The sequence below is a fragment of the Xiphophorus maculatus genome, chromosome 11 (assembly GCF_002775205.1).
Source record: "Xiphophorus maculatus strain JP 163 A chromosome 11, X_maculatus-5.0-male, whole genome shotgun sequence".
Classification (NCBI taxonomy): Eukaryota; Metazoa; Chordata; class Actinopteri; order Cyprinodontiformes; family Poeciliidae; genus Xiphophorus; species Xiphophorus maculatus.
In genome coordinates, this window is record NC_036453.1 from 21,725,340 (window position 1) to 21,750,974 (window position 25,635).

The window sequence follows — 25,635 nt, forward strand, 5'->3', positions numbered from 1 at the left end:
TCACTGCTATGGATGTCCCATGCGTTTCATTTCTGTTGTTGATTAAGGATTCGGTTGAGGCCTTTATAAATGATCAGTATTGGAGTTGATTAAATTTGCCCCCCAGTGTTTATTGTTGGTGTGTTAGCAGTTTTACATCAGCTTCACGTTGTGACAACTTGCATACTGGTTAGTCATGTTTTGCAGATTTTAAATAATTTTTTATTGATAATCTAATGACAGTGTGTTTTTCCTAACTATTGTAATATTTCTCACCTGTTGCTATGATATACAGAGTGAACAAGGGAATGTACTGACTGCTGCAGCTGATAAAGTAGCTTTTCTTAATGTCACCCTGTGGTGAAGCAGCACATAGATCTTATCTGCCAAAACTCCATCTGTCAACCATTATTTAGTAAACCTGTTTAAACCATCTGCTTCTCCAGACCACCTATATGTCTTTATTATGTGAAGTTCCAGTGTATTTTCTTGAGCAGTGGTGTATGTTGTTAAGATTGTATGTTTGAATAATCTCTGCTGTAATATTTATTTAAGTTATGTGAATTGTTACCTTAACTTGGGAGTTATCTGGGGAATGCTGCATAGTTTACAAGCAGTGTTTTGTAACAGTCATAGCTTAGCTTGGCATTTCTTAGCTTATTTTAGCATCGCTTAACTAGTTTTAGCATTGCTTACTTCACACTAGCGCAAGATAGCTTACCCTAGCAAAGCACAGGTCTTGCTTGTAGCAAAGCTTTTAATACAATAGTTTAGCTTAGCTAGGTATATTTTAACATTGCTTATCTTATTTTAGCTCACCTCACCTAAGCAAATGTGGCTTAGCTAAGTTTACATTAGCATAATGTAGCATAACTTAACCTTTTAAGCTTAGCTTGATTTACCTACAGCTTGTCCTACCTGAGTTTATGTAACCTGAAGCAAACCGTTGTTTAGCTTGCCTTAGCTTGGTTTAGCTTAAAGCTAAAGTATGCATTTGTTATCTGTCATTATGTCTTGACAGTACAGTGTGAGGCAGATAATCTGTGGAAAAATTGAGCCGTCTCCCAGTCCTGTCATCTTCTGTGGTTTATGAAGATGAGCTGTCAAGTAAATTTTAGTGCCAAGGTTAAAACTCCCATTAGTTTTTCTGACTGATTAAAACAGTAAACTAAAACAGCTCCTTGCTTTGTTTTTATAGCTATTTGAAGAACTGACTCTTTCAGCAGTTGTGTGCTTGTACTCAAAACTCTTTGGCGGGAAACTTAAGTTCAAGGTCATAACTCAAAACACAAGGCTGCCAGCACCGCCTTTTGAATGCTGTGGTTATTTATGGTTTGTTTTTAAGACATGGATATCATAGCAGAATATCTTCATAATTGTACAGCATAAACACCACAAAGATTTAGTTGTAACTTCCAATTTATGTTTACTGCTCACAATATTATTATGTATTTTCTACCACTTTGCTACTTGTGAAGTAAAATTGATCAAACTAATTACCGTTGTTAGCCACCACATTTAAATGTTTATGTTTATTCAGTCAATCAGTCACACGTTGTTGTTTTTTATCCGGCTAGACGGATAAAAAAAACAACAGTATATACATGTTCAGTCTACTGTATTGACACGCAAAACCTATTTATTTGATGCTTAACCAACACCATGCTGTCTGGGCTTGTTACAAACATTTATGTCAAACCATCAATTAAAGGTGTTGGCTCTCGTGTTTCTTTTTTTTTTTTTTTTCTACTGCCAGAGAAATTTATAGACAGACAATTTTTTTCACTTCTTTCTATTTTTTTGTGTCTTTTCCAACTTGAGAGGAATTTCCTTCCTCCAGTCGTAAACCCCCAGCTGAATCATAGCTCACATCAACAGGTTGGGAAGAGTGAGAGCTATGCTACATTACATACTACCGGATAAAACTCTTTACTGCCACCAACATGTCAATAAACGGAGTTTAGAGTCCAGAAGCGGTAGCACGCAAAGCCCTAGTGGTTTTAGGAATTTGAAACCAGCTCGTGCTTAGTTAAACCACCGTCAGTGTGGTTTGTGGCAGTCTGAATCGATCTATATAATGTCTGCCGTTTGCGCCATCACTACTGATGAAGACTGGCAAGAAATGAATCCTTTTGACATGTTTTCGTTTTCTCTGTTTTTAACTTAAATGATGTCTTCCTGTTCTCCAAGCACCATGTCGCCCAGCCCTATTATTTACTATTACCCAGAGTGTGCTTATGTGAAAATATGCTTAGCATATTTGTCTTCCATTTATACAGAAAAAGGGGCTGAAAATCATGTAAAATTGACCCTTGTCAGCTTTACATCATGTTATGTTAGCCCCTCATCAAAAACATACCTCGAGTGTTGCCTTGATTATTTCATTCATGTTTGAAAAGTTCTTGACTCTCCTGTGGTAAAAACACTGGGAAAAAACGTTTGCTCTCACCGAGCGCCGCATCAACCGAGCCTCAGTCTCACAGTATGAACCGCTGCCTCCACTCGGCTCCCTCAGACTAGCGGCAGCAGCGATTGGCAGACACCTGGTGGAAGTGCACATCTCCTGATCTCATCATATGAGCTACTTCTCAGGGCAACACTTAGAAACGTTATTGAAGGCTTACTGGGGAAAGGTTGTGGTGATGACTAGGAGCTTCTGAAAGAGACAGATGCCCAATTTCAAGGCATTAAATTGCAAAGGCAACTTCTTTGAAGACATTTTTATAACAACTGCAGCTAACATAGCTACTTGGTTGTGGTATAAAATGGCACTATATTCCAGGAAAATACATAATACCGCCCCTGTAAGACATTCTATCCGTTTTGTTTCCCCAGAACTGAAGTTAAGAGGTGGAACAGTGGACGACCTGGACAGATGTTTTCAGCTGCACTTTTCAGATTCCATGAGAAAGAGGCTCCCATCAGATCTGAAAGGGTTTGTTTGGGTTTCAGCTGATTATCAGCTGTGTGACTGCATGGTGTTGTAAAGCAACACAACGTCAAACTCGATCGTCATTCCCCAACGCGTGTTGCATTGTTCATCAAATCTTGTCTTCTTGCTATTTTGATTTGTTAATTTATTTTGGGTTTTTTTTTCCATTGTTACTTGCATAAAGTAACCACTGTGCTGGTTATGACTTGCAGTGCTAACAGTTGGTCTTAGCAGTATGAAGTATTTTCCGCAAAGAAGAATAACTGACCTAACTGTCAGTTATGGTCAGTTACTGACTAAACTGTCATCAGTTTAGTCACTTGAAAGTGTAATCTATTACTTTAGATATTAACTTCTAAAATGTTTAAAAGGATTAGCTACTGCAGTTGTTTGCTAGCTGAGAAAGCTAATTTTGTCATATTTTTCAGTATTAAAGCATGCAGCACTGGAAGGGCACTAATGAGAAACATTTTTACTTCTGGCAGAAAACTGGAGAAAAATGAAGAAAATGTGTGTGTTAAAGCTAATAAATAAAGAAGCTATGATGGTTTTGGCTTGCATTCCAGCCACTGTATATTGAATTAATGACAGTTTTAGTTACAAACTGGGTTCCCCCTAATGAATTTTCTCTTTTTTTTTTTTTTTTACCAGCTTTTAGGTATTTCAAGTTGTAGGAGTGTTTTGTCAATTTGTTCCAAGTTGAAATGGTTAAGATTACAAAATCAGATGCAATCATATAGAATGTTACAAACCACACTCCAATGTTTTATTGTTGTTTCTCTTCTTCATGTTATGGTCATTTTACTTGTTTTTTAGATCATTTGAAATGTTTTTTTTTTGTCTATCTTTCAAAAAGAAAAATAAACAAGGACATATTTGAAAGACTCAGAAGTACAATTTATTTCTTTGAAGAGCTGTTGTTCTGATGTTTTACTGAAAGGTCCACTTATCCTTTCTCTTGACTCCCCTAGTTTACTTTTCGGATTGCAGGGCTCAGTTCAGTTAAAGTCATTTTGAGATTTTAAAGGCCTGTTAAATAATGTGGTAGACCCACGTCCCACATGTGCAAGCCATCTTGGAAGCATTTTTATTTTTTTTTTTTTGCTCGAAGGCAGATTTATATTTACTGAGGTTTAAGAAATGAGTTATTTATTTTAAATAGTGTTATTTTTAGTGCCGTTTTAAATGAGACATTTAACAAAGTCAATCAAAGTTATTTTGCTCTAGACTCAAATTAGCCTGGAATATTCGCTTGCAGGTCTGCCACATTTACGAGAAAAGATATAGTAAAGTAAATAAAAATGCCTTATGCCGTAAATTCATGTGAGTATTGTTGCATACCTTTCTATATCTATAGATATCTATATCTCTATATATAGATATATAGACATCTATATATCTACATATATGGAGATGTATATATCCTCTTTATCCTCTCTATATAGAGATATTTATAAATCTACATATCTAAATATATATGCAACAACAGTAACACACAAATTTAAGATAAGATTTATTGTCATTGTTATCAACAGATTACAACGAGATTGAGATTTGCTCCACTCGAGTTAAGTTGCAGGTTATGTGTATATTCATAATATACAAAGATAAAGAAATGAATAGTACAAAATGAGAAATAAGTAGACATCAGAAGATGGTTACAGCGCCTGGAGGTGTCGCAACAGAATTTACATTTATAACAAAGTGGTGTCAAGAGCAGAAGTTCTTATGCCTTTGAATTTAGTGCCATGATTGCCATCGGGTAAAAACTGTTTTTTAGGCGATTTGTCCTGGTTTTTATTGCTCTGTATCTCTTGCCTGATGGCAGCAGCTGGAAGAGACATTAAGGCATTTTTATTTACATTATTACATTTATTCACATTATTTAAAAAATACAAATCCTACGACAATTATGCCAACAGCAGTCTTGTGAAACACATTTTGTTCTTCCTGTGGGATTTTGTCTTATTCTTTAAATGTGCTCAAAATACCTCAAATGTTACGTTTCGTCCTGCAAAAAAATGAATGAATTTCTTTTTAGCGGTTTTTGTACCGTGTGGTCAACGCCGGATGCTTTTGCTGACTCCCATATTAACCAGAACTCCTATTTGTACCTCGGTCACTCCCAATTCTTAATCCTAATGTTTTACTGCTAATAATAAAACAGGCCCAACACACAGATTGAAATTGTCAGACTGCATTAGTCCTAGCGTCGTGACTCTGAGAAAACCGAACCTTTCAAAGGCTCCTGTCTGTTTAGTCTTTATAAATACAGAAACTAATTCACAGAAAAAAATGCAGAAATAAATATTTCCTCTGTGCAATCCTAATTTATTGCTTCAGTTTGGGGGGCGGTGGAACCCATAGTAGCGCCTTCTTGAGGCTATAAACTACGATGGTGGTGTTCAGAGTGAATGCCAGTGCCAACACGCTTGCACGCTCACCATTGCAATGACGATTTTGAGGCAGAATTTATGTCCACTGTGTGTTTAATGGCTCTTGGTGGCGCCAGAGTGAAAAAGGGATCATCAGTGTGATGTCTTTATTCTTTAGGAGGGCAGGGGAAAATGAATTTTAATGAGATTATCAGTTGGGATATTGAAATAAATAAAAAAAACCCCGTCAATCCGTTTGTAAACATCCGCATGACTTTGAGCTGCAGAGCTGTGATCATGTGGCGTCACGAGGGGTTGGCCGTTCGAAGCATTATTTGAGAAAGAAAACCAGAAGCAAAGCAATTCAACACCTCATATGTGGACAAAGAGCTTGCCTGCACATTTGTTTTACCATGCGCTCCTCCTCCTCATTCCAGTGGGCACTGCCAACGCAGGCCTGAAATCCCTCCCCCCTCTCGGCTCTTTGCTGTTCACTCCACCAGCTCGAGCTGAGCAGGGTGGAGTGGTGGCTCCCGTAGAGGTACAGTCAGTTTTCAAGCCTGTGTTAGTGATTAAATGTGCAGTAAAGAGTGACTCTGAGGAATCGGTACAAACCCCCTAGATCAGGGGTTCTCAAATCCAGGCCTGCAACTTTTAAACGTGTGTCACGTCCAACACGCCTCAATCAAATGAGTGAATCGCCTTTTGAGTTTGCAGTCAGATTCTCAGAGTCCTGCTAATGACCTCATTGAGGAGCCCTGCCCTACACTAACAGAGGCATCTTCATTTTAAAAGGTCAGTGCTAACATTTTAAGCTCACAATAATTATTGGATTACCACTAAAAAAATAAGTTTTTAGTTAACCAAAAAAAGTGTTTACACCCCTTGAGCTTCATCAGCGTTTGCTTGAGCAGCCACCTTTTGCAGCACTGAAAGACAGATTCAAATTCTATCACATTTATATATACTTTTAAAAAAAATAACTTTTATATTACCCAGCAACTTACTTACTCTTTGGTTACTTAGCAACAACCTGTTGAGTAACTTGCGCAGCAGCAGTTTCAAGTTTTTCCACTAACTCACATTTTCTAAATAAAAAACGACGACGTGAAGGTAAACCAGTGGATGAAACAGGAAAAATCACGCTGCCATTTTGATAGTATTTCAGATATTTGGAACTAAAAACTAATAAATAGCTATTTATCGATTGATATGAAACGTTTAATCGTGATATGTTTTTCAGTCATGATTGTAAAGGCGTATCACACCTTCTGTGTTATTCTTTGTTCAGGTTTTTTCCACTTATCAGTTTTATGCCCTACTTGTGTTTGGTCTATCACATAAAACCACAATAAAATGCACGTCGGACTGTAAGACGCTGTGTTCCCCGTTGTTGTTGTTGTTTGTGTTAAAACAAACCAAGAGTCCACGTTTCAGAGTCTGACTTCTTTTAATTGACCTCAGAGAGTGATGTAACTTTACATATTAGAAAAAACCACGCATAAAAACACAGGTCACAAAGGATATAAATCATACAAGAGATTTCTTTGAAAAGTGTATGAACACCAGAACACACAATAAAGTGATCAATATATACATTTACTGTAGAATGTACAAAGAGCCTTGTCAATATGCAGTACAGTGGGCACTTACCAGCTATTCTCTTTTAGAAATTAAAAAATACAAACACTTCCCCGCCCCCCTGACTGATAAAACCATGTTTGTATTAAAAGTTTCCACATGCATCCTCAGGACTCGCCTTTGTGTGCAATACACAGTTAATGCCTTCATTTTCCCCCTGTATGATGCATGACAAAGCTGAAATAGAATAAAAGCACAATCATGACAGACATTTTTTTACTTTTTTTTTTTTTTTTTTTTTGCAAAACCCTAACAATATAGTGCATTCAGGAAACGTTATAATCGGTCGCTTGTCTGTTACTCCGGTTCTGGCATCCCTCCGTTCGACGGATGTTTACCGAACAGCTACGTGTTGAAAAATGTTTCGATCGCACTGCGTTCCTCACCAGCCAATACATTAAGTCACATTTCGATGACTTGAAACACATTTGTTTCGAACAGACAAATAGAAAAGAAAGACATCGTCCACTTTGACGTTGAAGTGAACGCGGTCCAAAACAAAAAAAAAGGTGAAACTTGACGTCATCGTCCACCTTTCCGTGCTCTTTTTTCCTTCTGCTGAATCTCCCGCACAAAGAACAACGATGACACAACCAGTAATTGCACAATAAATAGATTACTGGAGGGATACCATATGAATGTCCGTGCATCTGTAAAGCTAAAAGTTACATTTAACGCTTATAAAAACACATAAGGCATGCAACTACCAGCTTAGAAAATGTAATGTGAATTATTTAATTTACATACTAATAGAACACTGTTGAAGACCACTAAAAACTGCAAAATAAGCTAGATAATTTATGTAATAGAGTAGTTATGACCTGTTACATGTGCAGGTTGATAAATGAAAGCAGTAAAGCTGGATATATTCTCCCATCTTGGGTTTTAATCATTGTTCTGCACATCAAGATGCACATCAATGAATTTGAATATCATCGAAAAATGATTTATTCCAGTAACTCAGTCTAAAAAGTGAAACGTTTAAGTTCTACCTTCCACTCAACCTTCCATTAACACGCTCCACTGCACAACACGAGAGTTTCTCATTGAAAATTTTTTCTTTTTTTAAATTGGTCTTGATCGAATGTTTTTAAAATATGTATTTTTGGAATTTTGGAAACAACATATTCAGTAGAATTAACAGAAATATACATATATCTGTAAATTACAAAAATGTGTTTGGTAATCACTCCTAAATAGAATTATTGACATAAATAAATTTTTCAACCACATTCCTATTGAGATGCACCTCGACCAAGTTGTATATACAAAATGCCTCGTCATTCACTGTTTAAATCGCTTTTAAATAAAACAAAATGTGAAACCTTTTGATTGTGTTTGACTCCGAGAACCATTTCTTTTTTAAGTTGTGTTTGGGATGGCTTATCTTGAGGACATTCCACTCATTCCGTCTCTCGGTTTTCATCACCAGAGGTTCAGCAGAGCCAGTCAAGGACTTTCACACTCTTCATGTGAGACCTTCCAGCTTTCGTTTGGCTTTGGCTTTGTTGCTCCAGCTGGGACATCAACGCCTAAATTTCAGATCTTTGGCATTCCTAATTCTTCACTTGTCTGGTCTGGATGCTACATTTTCAACATGCTGAGTAAATTGCTGCTCACCCCATTTAAAAAAAAAAAAAAGATTTTCTTCATTAAAGCACTGATGGTAAGAAAAAAAAAAAAAAAGGTGTGCACGTCATTCTGGGTAAATTCTTATCGCTTTCTTTTGTTTACCCCCTCATTACTTTGTTCTTTTGTTTCTTTTTGTTAAGTTCTGGCTGTGATATCGGTTGCTAAAAATATCTACTGCTTACAGAAAAAAAGTTACTTACAGTCAGGCATGCACAAAGTGTCAGTTGCGGCAATTGTTGCATCATAACTTGTCTGAAAAGGCAAAACTTGTTTAAAAGGATGCTCGGTGAGGCTGAGCTCAAAGTCGTTAGATTAATTTCCTAACGCAAATTTCACAGACTCCAAAAGGGCTGGGAAACAGTTCTCCAAGAAAAACAGCAATAACCGTGCCGTTTCCTGGTTTGTAGGCCTCCACTGTGTAGTAAAAGGCTGAGTCAGGTGCTGTAATGTAACACGTCAATGCTGAACTCAGGCATGAGGCTGATCATAGGGAGAAAGTGAAGCAGCCAGTGGGAGCCCGAAAAAAAAAAAAAAAAAAAATCTGCAAGCTCCCTCCATGTTGTCAGAAACGGTTTGCAGGTCGGATCGTGTCTGCAGGTTTGTCAAGGCGGTGTTTTTGGGCGCAGCGGAGAAATCCAGCTGCGTCAGAGATTCGTCACATCATAGTAGTGCAATAATTATTTTTAAACAGTGCAAGATTCCAGCTTATATATTTATATTTCATTAATGATTTTTTCTTCATAACTCTGAAGATGAGAGAGGCTAACTACATACATATGTCAAAGGCCAGGTAAAGTTGTATTGGGAAGGATAATTTAAAAAAAAATCAAACTGCACACTTGCCAACTTAAAAAAAAACAAGGAATAAACGAAACAAAAATACGAAATGTCATTAATTTTATGTCGCAGCTTCTGTGGTGGAGGCCACTGAAGCTGTGAATAAATTGGGGCGTTTCCTGCAAATTCTGATTGTTAAAGATATTGCCCTTTCAGAGATAAATAAATGAATCCACAATGAACACCAGACTGTTGGTATGCTGGGATTGGCCAATTAGTTTCCCAAATCCCACAAAGTCGTTCAATCATTTCTACACCAGCTTCTGATGAATGAGACCCAAAAGTACCGAACCACAAAGATGCTACTTTGAAAATTCTAACTCATCCAACATATGTTTTTTTTTTTTTTTTTTTTTTTTTTTACAGTTTTTTGTTTCCACAGGATGTCATGCATGTTTTTGTAATTAAGTTAAACACTACTTAAGAGGCTGGGAAACAAAAAAACAAAACAAAACAAAAACAAGTCAAAAACATGAAAAACTAGTTTTCTTTTTTTTTTTTTTTCAATCTTCAATAACAGTTATTGCCACGAGTGATTTCAGATCATTTACGTCAATTTATGAAAAACCCTAAACAATGGTAGAGCTTTAATGCTCTTGCTGGGGTAAAAACTTCGTACACACGGACAAGAAGCAAAACATCGCTGAAAGAGTTTGTATTTCTGTTACGCGGCTTATTAATAATGATCTCTAACGTTAAAAACAACCACCAGAATGACTCTTCTATTAGCAAGAGGAGGTCGTATACCATATAATCAGCAGTTTTACCGATGATTGTGGTATTTTAGTCCCCACTGTACACATTTACTGAAATTAAAAGTTAGATTTTTAGTGTGAGATTATGATGCTGTAACAAAACATTGATTTTACTTTTCTTTTCTTTGCACATCTTTACATGGGATTGATGGTTTTACAAATCATAAACCAACAGTTTTTTTCTTAAAGGATAGGATTCGACTCATGTTCATGATCACAATTAAATAACTGTGTTGCTGTGTGTTGTTTAACCTTGTGAATTCATTTAAAACCAAGCAACTTTCCTCCATCTGTAGAAGACACTCTCTCCACCCAGAAACTGCTGAGCTGTCAGCAGATGAGGCCTTGCAGCTCTTAAGATAAAAGCCTGACCAGTTCTACATAAAAAATCTTAACTATATATAAAAGGTGTAAAAAAAAAAGAAACTTGAGCAATAAAACAGTGTTAACAGGACACGCCTGAAAGCAATCAGACAGACGATGTGGGGAAACAGTTCACAGCCTTTGTTAAAGTTCATGAAGGCAGCACTTAATTCATTTTTAATGAAAAAAACCAAAACAAAGAACAAAACAAAAACAAAAACAAAACTCATCCTCCTACTTGTGGAACAAGATTGGCTTGGCCAGACCTGCGAGGATCTTTGGAACGTGCACCGAGATGATCTCCCCAATCATCTCGGGGAAGCTGACCTTCGTGTGAAGCGACTGAGCCTGAACAAACAGGTCAAAGGTAAACTGATGGAGCTTCTTTACAGTCTGAAACAGAGGAGAACAGGCAATCGGTTATGTCATATCGATCAAATTTACTACATGTGGCGATGAGTCATTTTAGGTTAACAGATCCCGCTTTATTCAAATGTTTTTCATGTGATTCCTCTGCGTCTGCTGCCATAAAAACTTTTAATGTTATTCAGCCACAGCTCTCTCCCCCTTGTTTTTGCCACCCTTTCACCACAAATCCCTCTATTTTCTTTTTTTTTTTTTATTTTTCATGCACTTTTGTCTCACCATCTGGAGAGAGTCTAGGAGGCGCGTCAGCTGGTAGAACCTCTGAGGACAGTTTGTGGTCATCTGGTAATTGATGAGGCGATCCAGTTCTTTGATGTAGGTGAGCCGTAATTCGTCAAAGTACTTCTGACTTTTCAAGCCCTCCACCGGAACTGTAAAACCAAAACCAGACCAACAGCTGCACGTCTGCTTGCTTTTTCACTTTTGTCACACTTTAATGTTTCAGATCAACACACATATCATACAAGGAACTTGATTAGTGCGAAATAAAGTTCTCAAATGATGATTTGATTGCGTACGAGACAAGAGATCCAAACCACCATGACCCTATGTAAGAAAACAATTGTCCCTAACCATAAAGGTGAATTATGTTGCTTCGGTGAACAAAATAAGTCAGGTCTAGGTCTATTGCTATACAGAAAATGTTCATTATTTTTAATATTTTGCACAAAGTCATTCTTAGATGATGAGACTTTAGTCTGTTCAGTTCTCACTATTTTGAGCTTCTTTCAGAATGAATCATTTTAGGGACTTCTGTCACTTCTGTTGTGCTAAGTGCTTGGTCTTTTGGAACAGCTCAGGCCCAAATGGAAGTATAAAGTAGGAAGTATAAAATATGAATTTTGCAAAATTGGTCCCCTTTAAGAACTGGTTGCGCCATCTTTAGAGCCAACGACTGCCGTCGAGCTTTTGTTGTAACTCTCAATGAGTCTTTTGCGTCACCTTGGGGTAATTTTTGTCCAACTCTTCTTTGCCAATTAATTTTAACTCCAACGCACTGGGGGGTGTTCCAGCATTAGCAGCTTGTTTGGGGTTTATACCAGAACATCTCAAAGGGATATAAGTTGGGACTTTGGCTAGGTCATTGAAAGGTGAACTTGGTGAGCTGGTGTGGTTCAGATTATTGTGTGCTAGGGCTTAAGGTCACAAACGAAGATTCTTCTTCAGGATTTTGTGGCAGATAGCAGAACTTGTGGTTCCATCGGTTAAGACAAGCAATCCAGACCCTGAAGTTGCAAACCAGCGAAAGACCAAAAAATTACAACCGCCATGTTTGATTGTCAGTATGACATAAAAAATGTAACACTAGATTTATAACAAATGTAATTAGGCTAACACCTTCCAAAAAGTTCTACTTTTGTCTTGTTGGTCTACAGAATATTTTCCGCAAAGTCTTAAGAATCGCTACAACGTTTCTGGGGATTTATTTTGGTAAATGTGAGACACATTTTTCTGATCTTTTTGGTCATCTGTGGTTTTAGGCCCCATTTCCACAGAGCTGCTCTACAGTTGAGCTGTGATGTGTTTGCAATCCAGCCTCTTGTGTACATGATGCCACTTTATTCTACGCAACAACAAAAACAACAAAAACAATCACGGATAGCATTGTGCTGTGTTGTGCTAACTTAGCCTGCTCAGCTTAGCACATTTTCTGATAAGGAATACATGAGCACTGCGTTCATTGGAGTTGAGTTATTGTTTTCTAAATGAAGTGGAAACTATCGAGGTGGAAGCTCTGGCTCAAAAGCACATTCGATGACATGCTAAAATCACAGCGCCACACAGTGGCGTGGCATGACAACTACAGCTGACTCAATGTGTCTTGGTGCCGTTTAAACGTGGAACTTTTTCCCAATCAGCATTCGAAAATATCGGCGTTTTCCAGCGGTCTTGTGTAAACACGGTCTTAGTCTTTGAACTCTCTCAGGGATGTCTTTGTCACCAAATTTCTATCTTATAGCTGAATGAGGAACATTAAATTAAGACAACAGGCCTACACCTGGGTTCTTCCGCAAAATTGAATTGGATTATATCTGTTTAATAATCAAAAATCTGTAAATGCTATTCCAATGCACTACAGTACTTACTGATGCTGAAGAGCAGCAAGGCCTTCATGCAGAGGAACTCCTCCTGGGTTATCTGCAGCAGCACAAACTCCTGGGACAGATGTCTCATCCGCATGCAGTGCTCATACATGGTGGAGATCTGCATCCGATGTCTGCAGAGGCAAAGAGGTCAGAATGAGAAGTGTAAACTAATGGAAGTGACTCGATTTCCGGGAGGTGAGGACATTTTCTCCGCAACGCATAACTGCTGGCAGGAAAGAGTGTCAGAGGTTACATCCATACCTATCAGGGATTCGGATTCACATTTACAGAAAGAGCTTCCTGCACTGCAATCTTTAACACCTGGGGCAAAATGTTAAAAACACGCGGCGTATGGCGACACCGTCCCATCACCTGCCTTTGGCTTCGAGTCGAAGAGAAATGACTGAATTTTCAGTGTTCACCTCGAACAAAATGAATAAAAGGCAGCGCCATCAAAGTTTGTTAGCTTTGCTGAAATGAAATCATTCTGCCTTTATTACAAACTTCATTCACACTTCTCAACTGTGCCGATAAAAGTGAAATGAGTTTGAGTTTATTAATTGGAATAGAAATGTCACCATAGAAACTCCAGCTGAAAAAAAAGAAAGATAAATGTTCTACCAATATAGAGTCACAGGCGAAAGTATTCCTACCTTTACAACATTGTTACACATTTTGTGATCTCACAACCTCAAACTTCAGTGAGATTGTACGCATGCCAACATACAATCTCACCACTTCCTGTGTCTTTCCGCTTTACGCAAATGATCAATTTTCTCAGTCCGTCTGATACAATCCAAGTAAGGGGTTGCAATGTGACAAAATGCGAAAAAGGAAAACGTCAGTATTTTGCAGGTGGGTGTAAAGTCCTAATGTTACAGTGTTACAGAGCAGACCCAAGCAGCCAGAGAGTTTGCATCAAAGCCACAAAAGACTCAGCAAGTGCAATAAAAGGAAAATACTGGACTGTTTAACACACTGAGTTTTATTCCATCTTTGCAGGGGCCTACTTCTGTTGTATTTATTTTATTTAGTGAGCATAAAAGCAAAACCTGTTGAACCATTTTTATTATATTACAGCTATAATTTTTCACATTAGTCTTTTTTAATGGTGACCATAAATAAACAAACCAGGCTATGAAATTCCTGGATTAAAGTGGAGTGACTGAAGTTTAAAGTGGAACCACATACTGTACAGTAAGTGTGTGTTTAGATTAGAATAGGAACATCTGGTTCAGACTAAAAACTCTTCAACTCTGTCTGAAAAGCCAGATATCTGAGGGGAAACCTCCCACTGAAAAGGCTTCGGTGTTATAAACAATGTGTAAAAAAAAAAAATAAAAAAAATTGTGTTTTTTATCCTGGTTGGTCCGGCCCTCATCAGCTCTTTTCATTTCCACCAGTGACTTTCTTTTTTTTTAGCAGCTACATCCCGCCGCGCTGCATTCACAGTTTTTGTTTCAGATGAATCTGCAAGTGCTGTTTATAAACAGTGTCCACTCTTATTTATAAATTATGATTATAGATTTCAGATTGTTTCTGTTTAGGATTGCTGAGTCAAACTATCGTTCCTCAGCAGCTTACAAACACCGATTAGAGGTTGGACAGAAGTGTCAACACTTCAGAGTGTTTCTTCACACAGAATCACAACACTCACTGAAATATATTTATGTGCAATATTTAAATGATAAAATACTGCTACAGTTGGTAGGCAGTTATATTTGAAGAGCAATGAATTAGTGTCCAAATAACCTTTTGACAAATTCTGGCACATTTACAGTTATTAATGTGCATTTTCCCTACTAAATAAATGAAAAAATAATAATAAAAAAAACCCAAAACAAACATCTCGCATTTATAAATGATGACCCAATTGCAGAAAGTTGGATCAACATTTAAAATGAAATATCCATAAATCCTACTAAAAAAAAAAACAACAAAAATGTTAAAAGGTAAAACTTCAAAAAATAATAATTAAAATCTAACCTTGGGGTCATATTTCAGTAATTAGTCGTCTTTGGTACGAAAGATGACTAACTTTAATTTTCCTCTTATGAATTCAGTCTGCTGGTAGAGCTGTTGCAAGGCAACAGCTCTACCAGCTCTACTTCGATTCCCGGCCTGGCGTCTTTCTGCATGGAGTTTGCATGTTCTCCGTGTGCATGGTGGGTTCTCTCCGGGCCTCTCTCTGTTAGGTTAATTGGTCTCTCTAAATTCTCCGTGTGTGTGTGTGCATGGTTGTGTGTCCTGTCTGTCTCTGTGTTGCCCTGCGACAGAATCGTGACCTGTCCAGGGTGACCCCGCCTCTCACCCGGAACGTTAGCTGGAGGCACCAGCACCTCCTGACCCGACTAGGGACAAGGGTGTTAGAAAATGGATGGATGGATTAATTCATTCTTATGTGATTTTGACAGATACTTTAAAAAAAATTCTCTTCATCTTTAGTTATTTAACAAACTACTAAAGGTTTTGAGTCAAAACATTTGAAACTGAACCGTTGATCAATTTCAACAACAAAATTTCCATTTTGAAGAAAAAGTAACCCAACATAAAGATGCTGCCACTATCGTGTTTCATGGTAGGTATGATGCTATTTTGGTCATTTTCAGTTTTGTTTTTGTTAAGAATTGAGGCACAGAGTTCTTAAAGACCAGAATTTATTTGTCAGCAAAGTTTTAGCCAGACCTGGATGTTTTTTTCTTCTTTTTCTTTTGAAAGAAAGAAGATATGGAGGAAGTTGGATATGCAGAAGAAAACCGATGTGTGTACTTTTCTCCTGATCTCTTTATAATCCATCTGAAAAAAACTAAAAGAGGTAAATATGAAAATGTGAAGAAGATTCTATATAGTTGGACATTATTTGTGGATCATCAGATTAACTATATTTCATCTTAGCTGTGACTGAATGTTGCTACTAAATCAAAATTTGTTTTCAATTGAACTGAAGAGAACAAATTCATCACGATTCCTATTTTTTTTAATTTTTTGTACTTTTTTAAGAGTGTTCATCTCAAACTACGGTAGATTATAATCTAACTCAGAATCTTCTGTGTCTTTTTCCTGTTATCTTTCAGATGTTACAGCGTCTCACTCATAAATACAAATCCATACTGAAAAAAGAAAATCTGGCACCTTGCATTCAAAAATTAAACAGAACCCGAGCTGAAATGCAGAAGCAGAGAGTTTGAAAAAAATAAAAACTCATAATTGAAAAGCTTGTGGAATCACCTTAAGCAGCTGACGTCGTTAGTAACCGTCTTCTGCGTGACCTTATCAGTCTCTCGCATACTGAGAGAGGATTTCTGGACCCGTGTGCAGTGCCCTCTGGGTTCATTAAGGTTTGTCACAGTTTGTCAATGACAGCTCATTAAGGTCCAGACCAATAGCCAACTGTCTAACACGCTAATGAACATCTTAATCTATTATTCGCTGTTTAGGTTTGGATTTAGTGCAGCATAAAATAATAACGGCCAATGCTTTGTCTTTTGTTATGTAAATTATAATCAATGTAAAACTATATTTTGTACTGAAGCTCCCAATAAATTCTCACATTTCCTGCTGTTTGGCTGATTGAATATTGTCAGTAGGACACATTGAGGCATTTTCAAGCTTTCTTCATGCTAGAATGTAGTTAATAACAAACATTTGTGGCTCCACAGTAAAATACGTATTATCAGTTTCTTAAAAAGCAAAATATCCCTTGATCTTCTGTTTTCCATTTTGTCAACTTGTAGACACCTTATATTTTAGCATAGATTACAAACGTACTGATCAGTAGTGATGATTTCACACAAGGTAAATGAATGGACATTTCAACATTTCACAAATTTTTGAATGTAGCATCCCCACTGTGAGAATCTGTGGTGACACTCAAAGTGCTGCTTAAAGATGTTCTTGTCATGATTTTTGTGTGTTTGTGTTTTGGTTTGTAGTTTTTGTTATGGGTTATTTTAGGTTTGTAGTTTTGCATTATTCCTTCTTTCTGGTAAGTCTGTTTTTACAAGTTATTCTGGTGTTACCCTTCCTGAATAATTTCTCTAGGTTGTTCCTGTTGGTGTAGGTTTATTCTAGTTTAAGTCGTTTCATATTCTGCAAGTTTTTTTTTTGTTTTTTTTACTCCTTGCTCATGGGTTTTGTCATCCTGGTTCATGTCTAGTTTCATAGTTTATTCTTCAGTTTATTATTTATTTGTTTCTCTTTGGACTATTCTTGTCTTGTTCTTGTATCAGTGTTTTGGTTTTATTTTTATTGTCAATTCTCACTAGCTCCACTTCTGCTATTATTGTTCATTTCTTTGTGTTTTTATGTTCGTTATGTTTGTTTTTATAGTGTAGCACTTCTTGAGTATTTGGATTTTCTTTTTTACGAAGACTTATGTTTTTATAAAATAAATCATGCTAATTCCACACTTCAATGTTTGTCTGCACATTGGCTTCCCAAGAACCCCCATGACAGTTCTTCATATAATCCTGTTGCCGTCTACTTTGCAAGCTATTTTGCAATAATTCAATTTGTCGGATGTGCAAAACTACTAAAAAAAAACAGAAGATCTTCAGCTGAAATCTCAGCAAGAAGAAAAACACATTATTATGGGGAGGTGGAATACCTCCCCATAATAATGGGGAGGTATTCCCCATTATTACACACTTTTCAGATTTTATTAGTACAAAAATGTGAAACCCATGTGTTAGATTTTTTCCAGTTCACTACTATGTGCTACTTTGTGTTAGTCTATTGCAAAAGTCCCTCTAAAATACACTGAAGTTGTGTTCAGAATGTGAGTAAATGTTGAAAAGTACAATTATGACTACTTTTGCAAGGCAATGTGAATATACAGTTAAATTAATGACTATACTTCCAGTTGTGTGCTATAATGGAGCAACACACCAAACTCACCTCAGCACTTTTTTCTTGAGATAGTTCAATCTGATTCAGCACAAAGCCATGAGTCTTACTACTGAAAAATGTTCCTGACTTTAATTTCTCAGCAACAAAAGAACACAAAGAAAAGGCAAATTGGTTCCACATGATTGTAAGAGGGGAAAAAACCCTCCTGCTTTACGCTGTCAACACCTGGAAGCTTTTGTGTTTGTATGCGAGCAGAAAAATCAATTTACAGAAAGAGATCAGGGAGGATGAGAATAACAGCTCGACCAATGTGAGCGATCACTAAACACAACGAACCTTTCCAAGGGAAGAACTGAGATATTCAGAGTGATACGTACTCGTTAAAGACGAGGTCCGGTGCAAAGTAAAGCATTCTGCCGTTGACGTTCTTGTAGGACCTCCATACCAGGGCGAACACCATCACCCCCATCCAGGACTGCTGGATGACAGTCATCTGGTCGTCCACGTGGAGATTTCTGAAACCTAAAGATGAATATTACAAATCATAATTGTTCCTGATCATTAGAAGAACACTGCTCAAATTATTGCAATCCATTCGTGGTCAACACACCGAATTTTGAAGAAAAATTCTAAATCATAATTGGTTGCAATAAAATATTGTTAAAGATGTAATGTGTAACTTTTATACAGAATATTTTCAACTATTTGTTAAAGCTGTCACTATGTTGTTACAGTTTATGAGACAGATAGTCTGTAAAAAGATACATCTCCTCCACCTCCTCCCTGAGTTACTGTTGCCGCTCCCTACCAAAAACAACCAATCAGAGCCAGGAGGAGGGTCTTAACGCTGTTAATTAACCTCGTGTATTCGCTGCTAAATGTGCTAATGGCGGAGGAACAACTTATCCTAACAGGAAAACTGTTTATCTGCCATCATCGGTGGGCATGCTAACTAGCCTAGCATTCCTGACAGGCTTTGTTAGCTGCAGCGTAACAGAGCTCAAAGCGGGAAGTAATAATGGGGACGAGTCGCAGCACACCAGATTGTGATTGACAGCGCTAAGATCCTCCTCCTGACTCTGATTGGTTATTTCTAGTTAGCACTGGGAGGACTGGCAGAAAGCAGATAAACTAAATTTTTTCACAGATGTTTTTCATAACATAATGTTAAGACAGAAACAGTTTCAACAACTGTTGAAAAAAAATTAATAAAAGTTACAAACTGCAGCTTTAAATCTTATTTTTATGCCAACTACCTGTCAAATAAATTCAAACCCAGTTACACCTTTAAGACTATTTTAACTGATTACTTAACAACTTATTAATTTCCTAAACACTGCAAAAATAGAGGGAAAAATAAAAACTCCTCCTGGGTTGCATTTTAAGTCTGTAAGATTTAAACGACTTCATTTGTATCTCTTGGCATCAACAGGTTGCATGGCATCTTAATACTTTGGCTGATGAAAATGTTACCATCATTTGTCTCAGATTTTAGTACGTTAGTGTCATGTCTTCTGCATAAATTAGCTATGAAATCTGGGCAAGTTTGCTTGGATTGCTCGCCCATTGCCTCCAACAAATGGAGACGGTTTTGGACGAACACAAGACTGGGAGAAGAAAAGGAGAAGAGTGGGGGGGAAAAGGAAGGAAAAAGGAGAAAAAGGGAAAATTGGAAGCCCTCACATACCAGCTTCATCTCACAGGATACTGAGAGGCTAAGGAAATCTTTATAATACTTGTAAACTCAAAGGAGCAACTACACGTCTGGCCAAGAATCACCCACCCACCACTCCGGAGCCTCATACAGGTCATTGTTACGGTGCTTTGCAAAAGCATTCATGCTTCTTGAAATTTTTCTCATATTGGCATGTTTTAAAAACACATTTCCATCTATTTTATTGGGATTTTATGTGTTAGGCTAGCACAAAGTAGGGCATAAATATGGATTTATTTCCCAGCCTCCTGATAAGTCTAAATAAAATGCTTTGTTGACAAAGGGAGGTTGAAACCACGAATGGCATACAAATTTTTATTTGCATAGACTTCTGAAAGCAATTTTCCTTCCACTTCCCAACTATACACCACTTTATGTGGGTCTATCACATAAAAATTTGATAGAATACATTAATATTAGTGGTTGCAATTTGATAAAATGTAAGCAATACTCCCGCAAAGTCAACAACTTTCATATCATGGCAGGTCAAGCATTGACAAAGGCGGCCTGTGTCACTCCGCTCTGCGGATCGGTCCAGTAGTTTGGGCTTGTTCGTCTTAATGCTTTGATTTGATTCACTCCATTTGACCTCGTGACTATGACTGCAACCTAACAAAGCAGTTGAGTTCTGTGACAAACACTCCTACCACCCGACGTCTGCATGCTAGCAGATGTCCGGCACAAAGGCATAGAGCCTGGTGGAAAGCAAAACTCTGGTGAAATGAATAAATTTCATCAATAAGTGACATATGAAGGTTTCCCTGTGTAAATTCTTTCAATATGTATTTGACAAACTTTAAAATAACTGAACTTTGTCTGCTGTCTGGCATTCAGTGATGAGTATGTCTGATCCAAATCAAGCAGAAATTCTGTTAACACTGTTCATAATTCAATACTACATTAATACAATACATGCCTTCAACAAATGTTAGTTAAAGTGTTACTGAGTCACTCTTAGCTGAAAAACTGTTCATTCTCACTGTTGCTGGCATGATATGATAAATTCACAGTTTGTAGCAAAACAACATAACAATAAATAATATGTTGAATATGGATAGCATGAGCCAGTTGCACCACAATAGTAAAGCTAGCTTTAACATAACTCATTTAGTTGGCACCCTGTGGGGTTTACTGGGAAGGGCACGCAATTAAAAACATAAACATGCCACACAGAGGAGAAAACGCTGTAAAATGTAAGATCGTTGTTCCAGAAGGAGGTAAATAGGAAACATGGGAACAAAACAAAAAACATCGTTAAAAGTAATAAAAATGGTGATTATTCCTGAACTACACATTGCTGCAAACATTTGGCTTCCTGTAAAAAATACACAAGCGAGTAGAATCTATAAGGCTGTTGTTGCGTTTACACATTTCAGCACAAATGTTTCACATGTTGCACTATTAAATAAATGGCAAAACTACATGATATTTTAGTTTGGTGGTTTGGTTTTTACAAGGACCTAGAGAGGTATTTTTTGTGGCATGGAGAGCTCAGTATGTTCTCTGTTACCAGTGTATGCCTGCACAACGAAAAGGGTTTCCCTACTGTCTAAAGCATGCACAAAACTTCTGTAAGGTGGTCATTGAGGTTTATTATTGTGGTGGCAGGATATATGGGTCCTGTATGCTACATGGTGGAGCATTGTGGCAGCAAATCTGTGGTGCCCCATGTATACTTTGCATGGGGCACCACAATGCTCAAAGCATTGTGCTTAGTCACTGCTTTGGCTGCAACCACAAGGATCTCACGAAGCAGCAGTAGGGAAAAAAACAACAACAAAAAAATAAAAATCCACAACATAATGCTACTAAACATTGGACCGTGATCAGTCACCTAGCAAATAGAGAATGGTATTGGCTGAGTGCGCAGCACTAAATTGTGCAAAGCCTGTTAAACAGCAGGTAGATGTGAGTTTTTCAGGTTCCAGTTTGAATACAAAATGGGTTTTTGTGCAATCAGCGAGAAGGTTTGGGAATATATGTAGAAGGAGGGAAGAGGACAAAGAGAAGGAGGAAGACAAAGGTCAATTACTGGGTCTGGGTTTTCAGTGGAATAAAGACGCTATAAGACTATATGGGCTTCGAAGACGCCGACCTGCATCTGTAAGATGAGCCACTGGCTCAACACACTTGAATGGCACAAAGAGCTGAATTGGCTCCTTAGCAGGCAGTCGAGGGCCCCGTCCCAATACTTCCACCCTCGTGTCCTTCAGAGACTCATTCCTGCTGAAAGGTTCGAGTGTGTATTGTGTCCCGATTTCCGGAGCGATCTTTAGCCCCGCCCCCTTCGGACACTTCGGCTAAGCATCCAGGTGGACTTCGGGGAAGTGTATTACCCACAATTCATCACAGCATGTGATATTTTGAATTATGGCAATGTTCATCAAACAAGCTGCGTTAGACAGTTTTCATATTGAAATAATTTTCATTTGACTCTGCTGTGTGAATACTATTGAATTTTACTCCATATTCAATACATTGGAACAGCCAAATATTTCCTGCATTAACTTTGGAAAGCAAAAATACCTATATTGTACTTTTAAAATCTAACTTATGGTAGCATCATTTTTAGCAGTACAAATGCCAAATCAGCGACCACACCCGCCATTTTGAATGTCGCAGTTAAGACGCAGAGGCGTCAGTTGATGACATAACCCCACTGTCCCAATTTGACCATTTTTGCACACTTGTAATCTGAGCACTCGAACCCTTATGTACACTTGGAGGGAGGACATACTTCATAGAGAGCCATAGGGTGCAGTGTGAGTACTGGGACCAGGCCAAGTTCTTCAGAGCTCTTATATCGACCTCATTATTTGAGGTGTTTTGTAGCAAAGACTGATCTAAAAATGTCAAGACAGCAGCCCTCGAGGACTGAAGTTCGACACACGTGACACATGGGGAGAAGCACACACGCCACCAAAGTGTGCAAGAGTGCAGGTACTTCTGGGTTTTTCCAGGTTGCAGTTTTAATGCAAACTGTATTAAAACTGGTCACACTGCCAGAGTCTTATCAGTGTAATTAGTGAAGAGGAATGAAGACAAAGAGGAGAAGGGGGAAAAAGTCCAAGAGTAATTTTACACTAATTGCATCATGACTCATGAAAACTTATTTCAGGATTTGCAACCTCGGTGAATTTAGTTCGCGTTGATCACTGGGAGCGCACAAGACTAGCAGCGAAGGCTGTATATAATGCCCCTGCCTCTCTGGACAGGGTAACGTTTTTGCACATGATGGTGGACTCTGCAGTGCATAGCTCTTCGTATTGAAAACCCTTTATCTGGACACCGTCATTCCGCTGATTAATGATGAAAAATACTGTTGGGGTTTGCTCACAGCTGCACCTGATTGTGGAGGTGCAGAGCCCAAATCAAACATATAAGAAAAGACTGAACATTTGAGAAAAGCTGATGAGATCCAATTGCAGTAGTGATGTGCTAAAATAGCCAGAAAAGCAGCAGGTAAAAGACAACTTTTTCCTGGAATCTAAGAGTGCAGCAGCCTCTTGATACCTTTACACTCGTGTGATTTTATGTTTTTGGCGTGCTTGCTCTGTTTTCTGCCATGATCCATGCTGCTTACTACTTACTCTCCTTCCCACTCCTGCTGATTGCTCATTGTCATCGCCTGCGCTGCTTCCTATTTAAACACCTGTTCTTCATCAACTTGCTGTGAGATTAATCCTCTTTCACAGCCTTCTAGGTTTGTTTCATGAACTGTGGTCAAGTTTATAAGATCAATAACCTGCCTGTGTGTTTGTCTAGTCAGTACAAGTTTGTGAGTGAAGTTTTTTTTTAAAAAACCTCTGTAGCTGTCTGACCTGACCATGACCCTGCTTCAAGCCAATCACATTCTGTATTGTTTTTTCCCCCCTGTCCGTCTGAGAACCTCCGACATCTTTATGGATGACATCTTTTTTAAATTGTGGATGCTGTCTTTCCAACAAACATTTCGGAGGCTCGCAAGGCCAAACCACTCACAAATCTTCCAGTCCTGCAGAAGCTGGATTTCTGGAGGTCGTGGATCCCAAATTGCTGGTAAATCTGAATTTTTTTTATTATTTTTTTTGTTTGCTTCCTGGTCCTCTTCCAATCACATCACTCAAATCTGTTTCCGTTTTCCAGACCATCCACCGTAAACAGATCTAAGCAACACTAAATAAACTATTCGAATAAATCTATTTGAACTGTTACTTTGTCTTGGCTGTGTTTTGGTTTTCTAAGATTGAGTTTTAATATTTTCATATGTGTTTTATATTCCGTATCAACCTGTGGATGGAAACTGTGTTTTTTGTCTTTTACAAATTAACCTCTTCCAAATTTGCCATGATCAAAGTAAATTTAAATGGTTTTTAAGGTTAAAGAGACCATGAAGCATTCTTAGTGTTTTCACACCTGATGGTCGGGTAGACTTTGTTAGATTGGGATGAACGTTGCAACATTTGTTATATTTTCAGCTGGCGTGGTTCACTTCCACTCTGCACCGTCTCAATCTAAACAAATTAAAAAACCTGTTCACCTCCTCGCCTGTGGTGGCGCTGCGCAAAGAACCACATAAGGAAATGACACGAAAACCTCCAAAGACCAGAGCAGCTTCCTCCTTCACAAAATGTAAACCTAAATGGAGTAGTGTCAGATTTGAGCAGTTGTAGGGTTTTTCTTTTGTCCCTGGTGAAAGACCACAACCCATTTTTCCCTGTAGAGCTAGACTTGCACATACCATAGTCTGCTTCCTGCTTTTGGAGCGGCTTCTAGTCCACTTGCATTCAGAGTTCACTTCAATCGAATGAGACCCAGGTTTTTAGGTGGACCAGAGTTTGCGTTTTATTTTTTTGGGGGGCCGCACTAGAATTTGTGAATTCATACCACCCCAAATGAACCAGAGTTTGTAGACAGACAAACCAGAGTTTGATTAAACCGAGCTAAACGGGGTTGATGTGAATGCGCTCTTAATCCTGTTTCTAATCAATCTGTGATGTCTGTGTGTTTGTTCTGGTGTCCTACCTGGTAAGCCTTTAGCCCATTTGACCACTTTGACCAGTTGTCTCTCTCCCAGCTCATTGAGGCTGGTCAGCAGGCCAGCAGCTGAGTCTGGTTGGCCACAATCATGTCCAGCATTCACCACCTCAGGCTCGATGGACTCAAGGATGTTCAGGAAGACCATCTGGGAGTTCAAGCTTGGACCTGACTTAGGAGACATGTTGTGGGGTACTTCTGGCGCTTCCTGTCCAGGATGTTCTTCTTCTGGGTTCTTCTGTTGTCCAATCTTCTTCAGTTTGCGAGCTACAAGTAGAAAAAGAATAGTCAATAGTTTCTCATGGGTTGTTTTATTTTATTTCTTTAATGCCATATCCTATTTTTTATTGCTCTAGGTGTCTATTGGTGTTGTTACTTGCTCTTCTCACCACCTGTTTTCATATATGGCTTCTAGTCTGAACTATAAATATATTAGCTGAGCATGAGAAGAAACATGGGCGCCATTGAGAGAAATCTGAACTCGGCAGCATCATAATTAGCTCAATTTACAAATTATGGTCAGAATGAGACATTAGTTTTGGTTTGTGAAGATTTGTAATTTATTTTCAATATAAATCTAGTTGTTTGGCAAAAGCCTCAGTGGTTTGTTGGGTTTGTTTGGCAAAACCAAATGAGAAGTAGTCGTGCTCGCCAACAACTGATGTTATCATACAAGATATATTACTGTGGCATTCCATGTGCTGCAGAGATACTGAGACAGTCGTACAGCAACAGTTCTCACTGTTCATTTGAAAAGGCATGATTTAAAGCATTAATCAAATCAAGGAGTTAAAATCACAAAAGCAGCCAAGTGGTTAGTTAACTCTGCAGGAGTTGCAAGGGCAATAATCAGTTGGCACAACTTCAGGAAGTTAACCTGCGGCACAACAAGGCGGAGTGTTTCATCAGTATGCTAGCCATTACGGTCCATAGAGCAATTCGTTGGTAGAAATTACAGGGAACACTTCTTTCTGTCTTCCAGCAAATAAACTTCAAAGTCTATAATCTGCTTGGCAGAAATCCAACTGAA

The 25,635-nt window shown here is 38.1% G+C and overlaps 2 protein-coding genes across 2 annotated transcripts in view; one reads left to right on the forward strand and one right to left on the reverse strand.

The window, feature by feature from the left end:
• Positions 1-3,136, forward strand: part of ophn1 (oligophrenin 1) — a 42,239-nt gene extending 39,103 nt beyond the window's left edge. The window contains exon 24 of the mRNA XM_023342205.1: positions 2,815-3,136. Within this exon, the coding sequence (XP_023197973.1) occupies positions 2,815-2,820 (6 nt within the window). The 3' untranslated portion in view covers positions 2,821-3,136. The remainder of the gene's footprint in view (positions 1-2,814) is intronic.
• Positions 3,137-7,147: 4,011 nt separating this feature from the next.
• Positions 7,148-25,635, reverse strand: part of ar (androgen receptor) — a 40,338-nt gene continuing 21,850 nt past the window's right edge. Inside the window, exons 4-8 of the mRNA XM_005806648.2 lie at positions 24,594-24,872; positions 18,253-18,397; positions 13,028-13,158; positions 11,160-11,311; positions 7,148-10,907 (exon numbers count right to left, since the gene is read on the reverse strand). Of these exons, the coding sequence (XP_005806705.1) occupies positions 10,749-10,907; positions 11,160-11,311; positions 13,028-13,158; positions 18,253-18,397; positions 24,594-24,872 (866 nt within the window). The 3' untranslated portion in view covers positions 7,148-10,748. The remainder of the gene's footprint in view (positions 10,908-11,159; positions 11,312-13,027; positions 13,159-18,252; positions 18,398-24,593; positions 24,873-25,635) is intronic.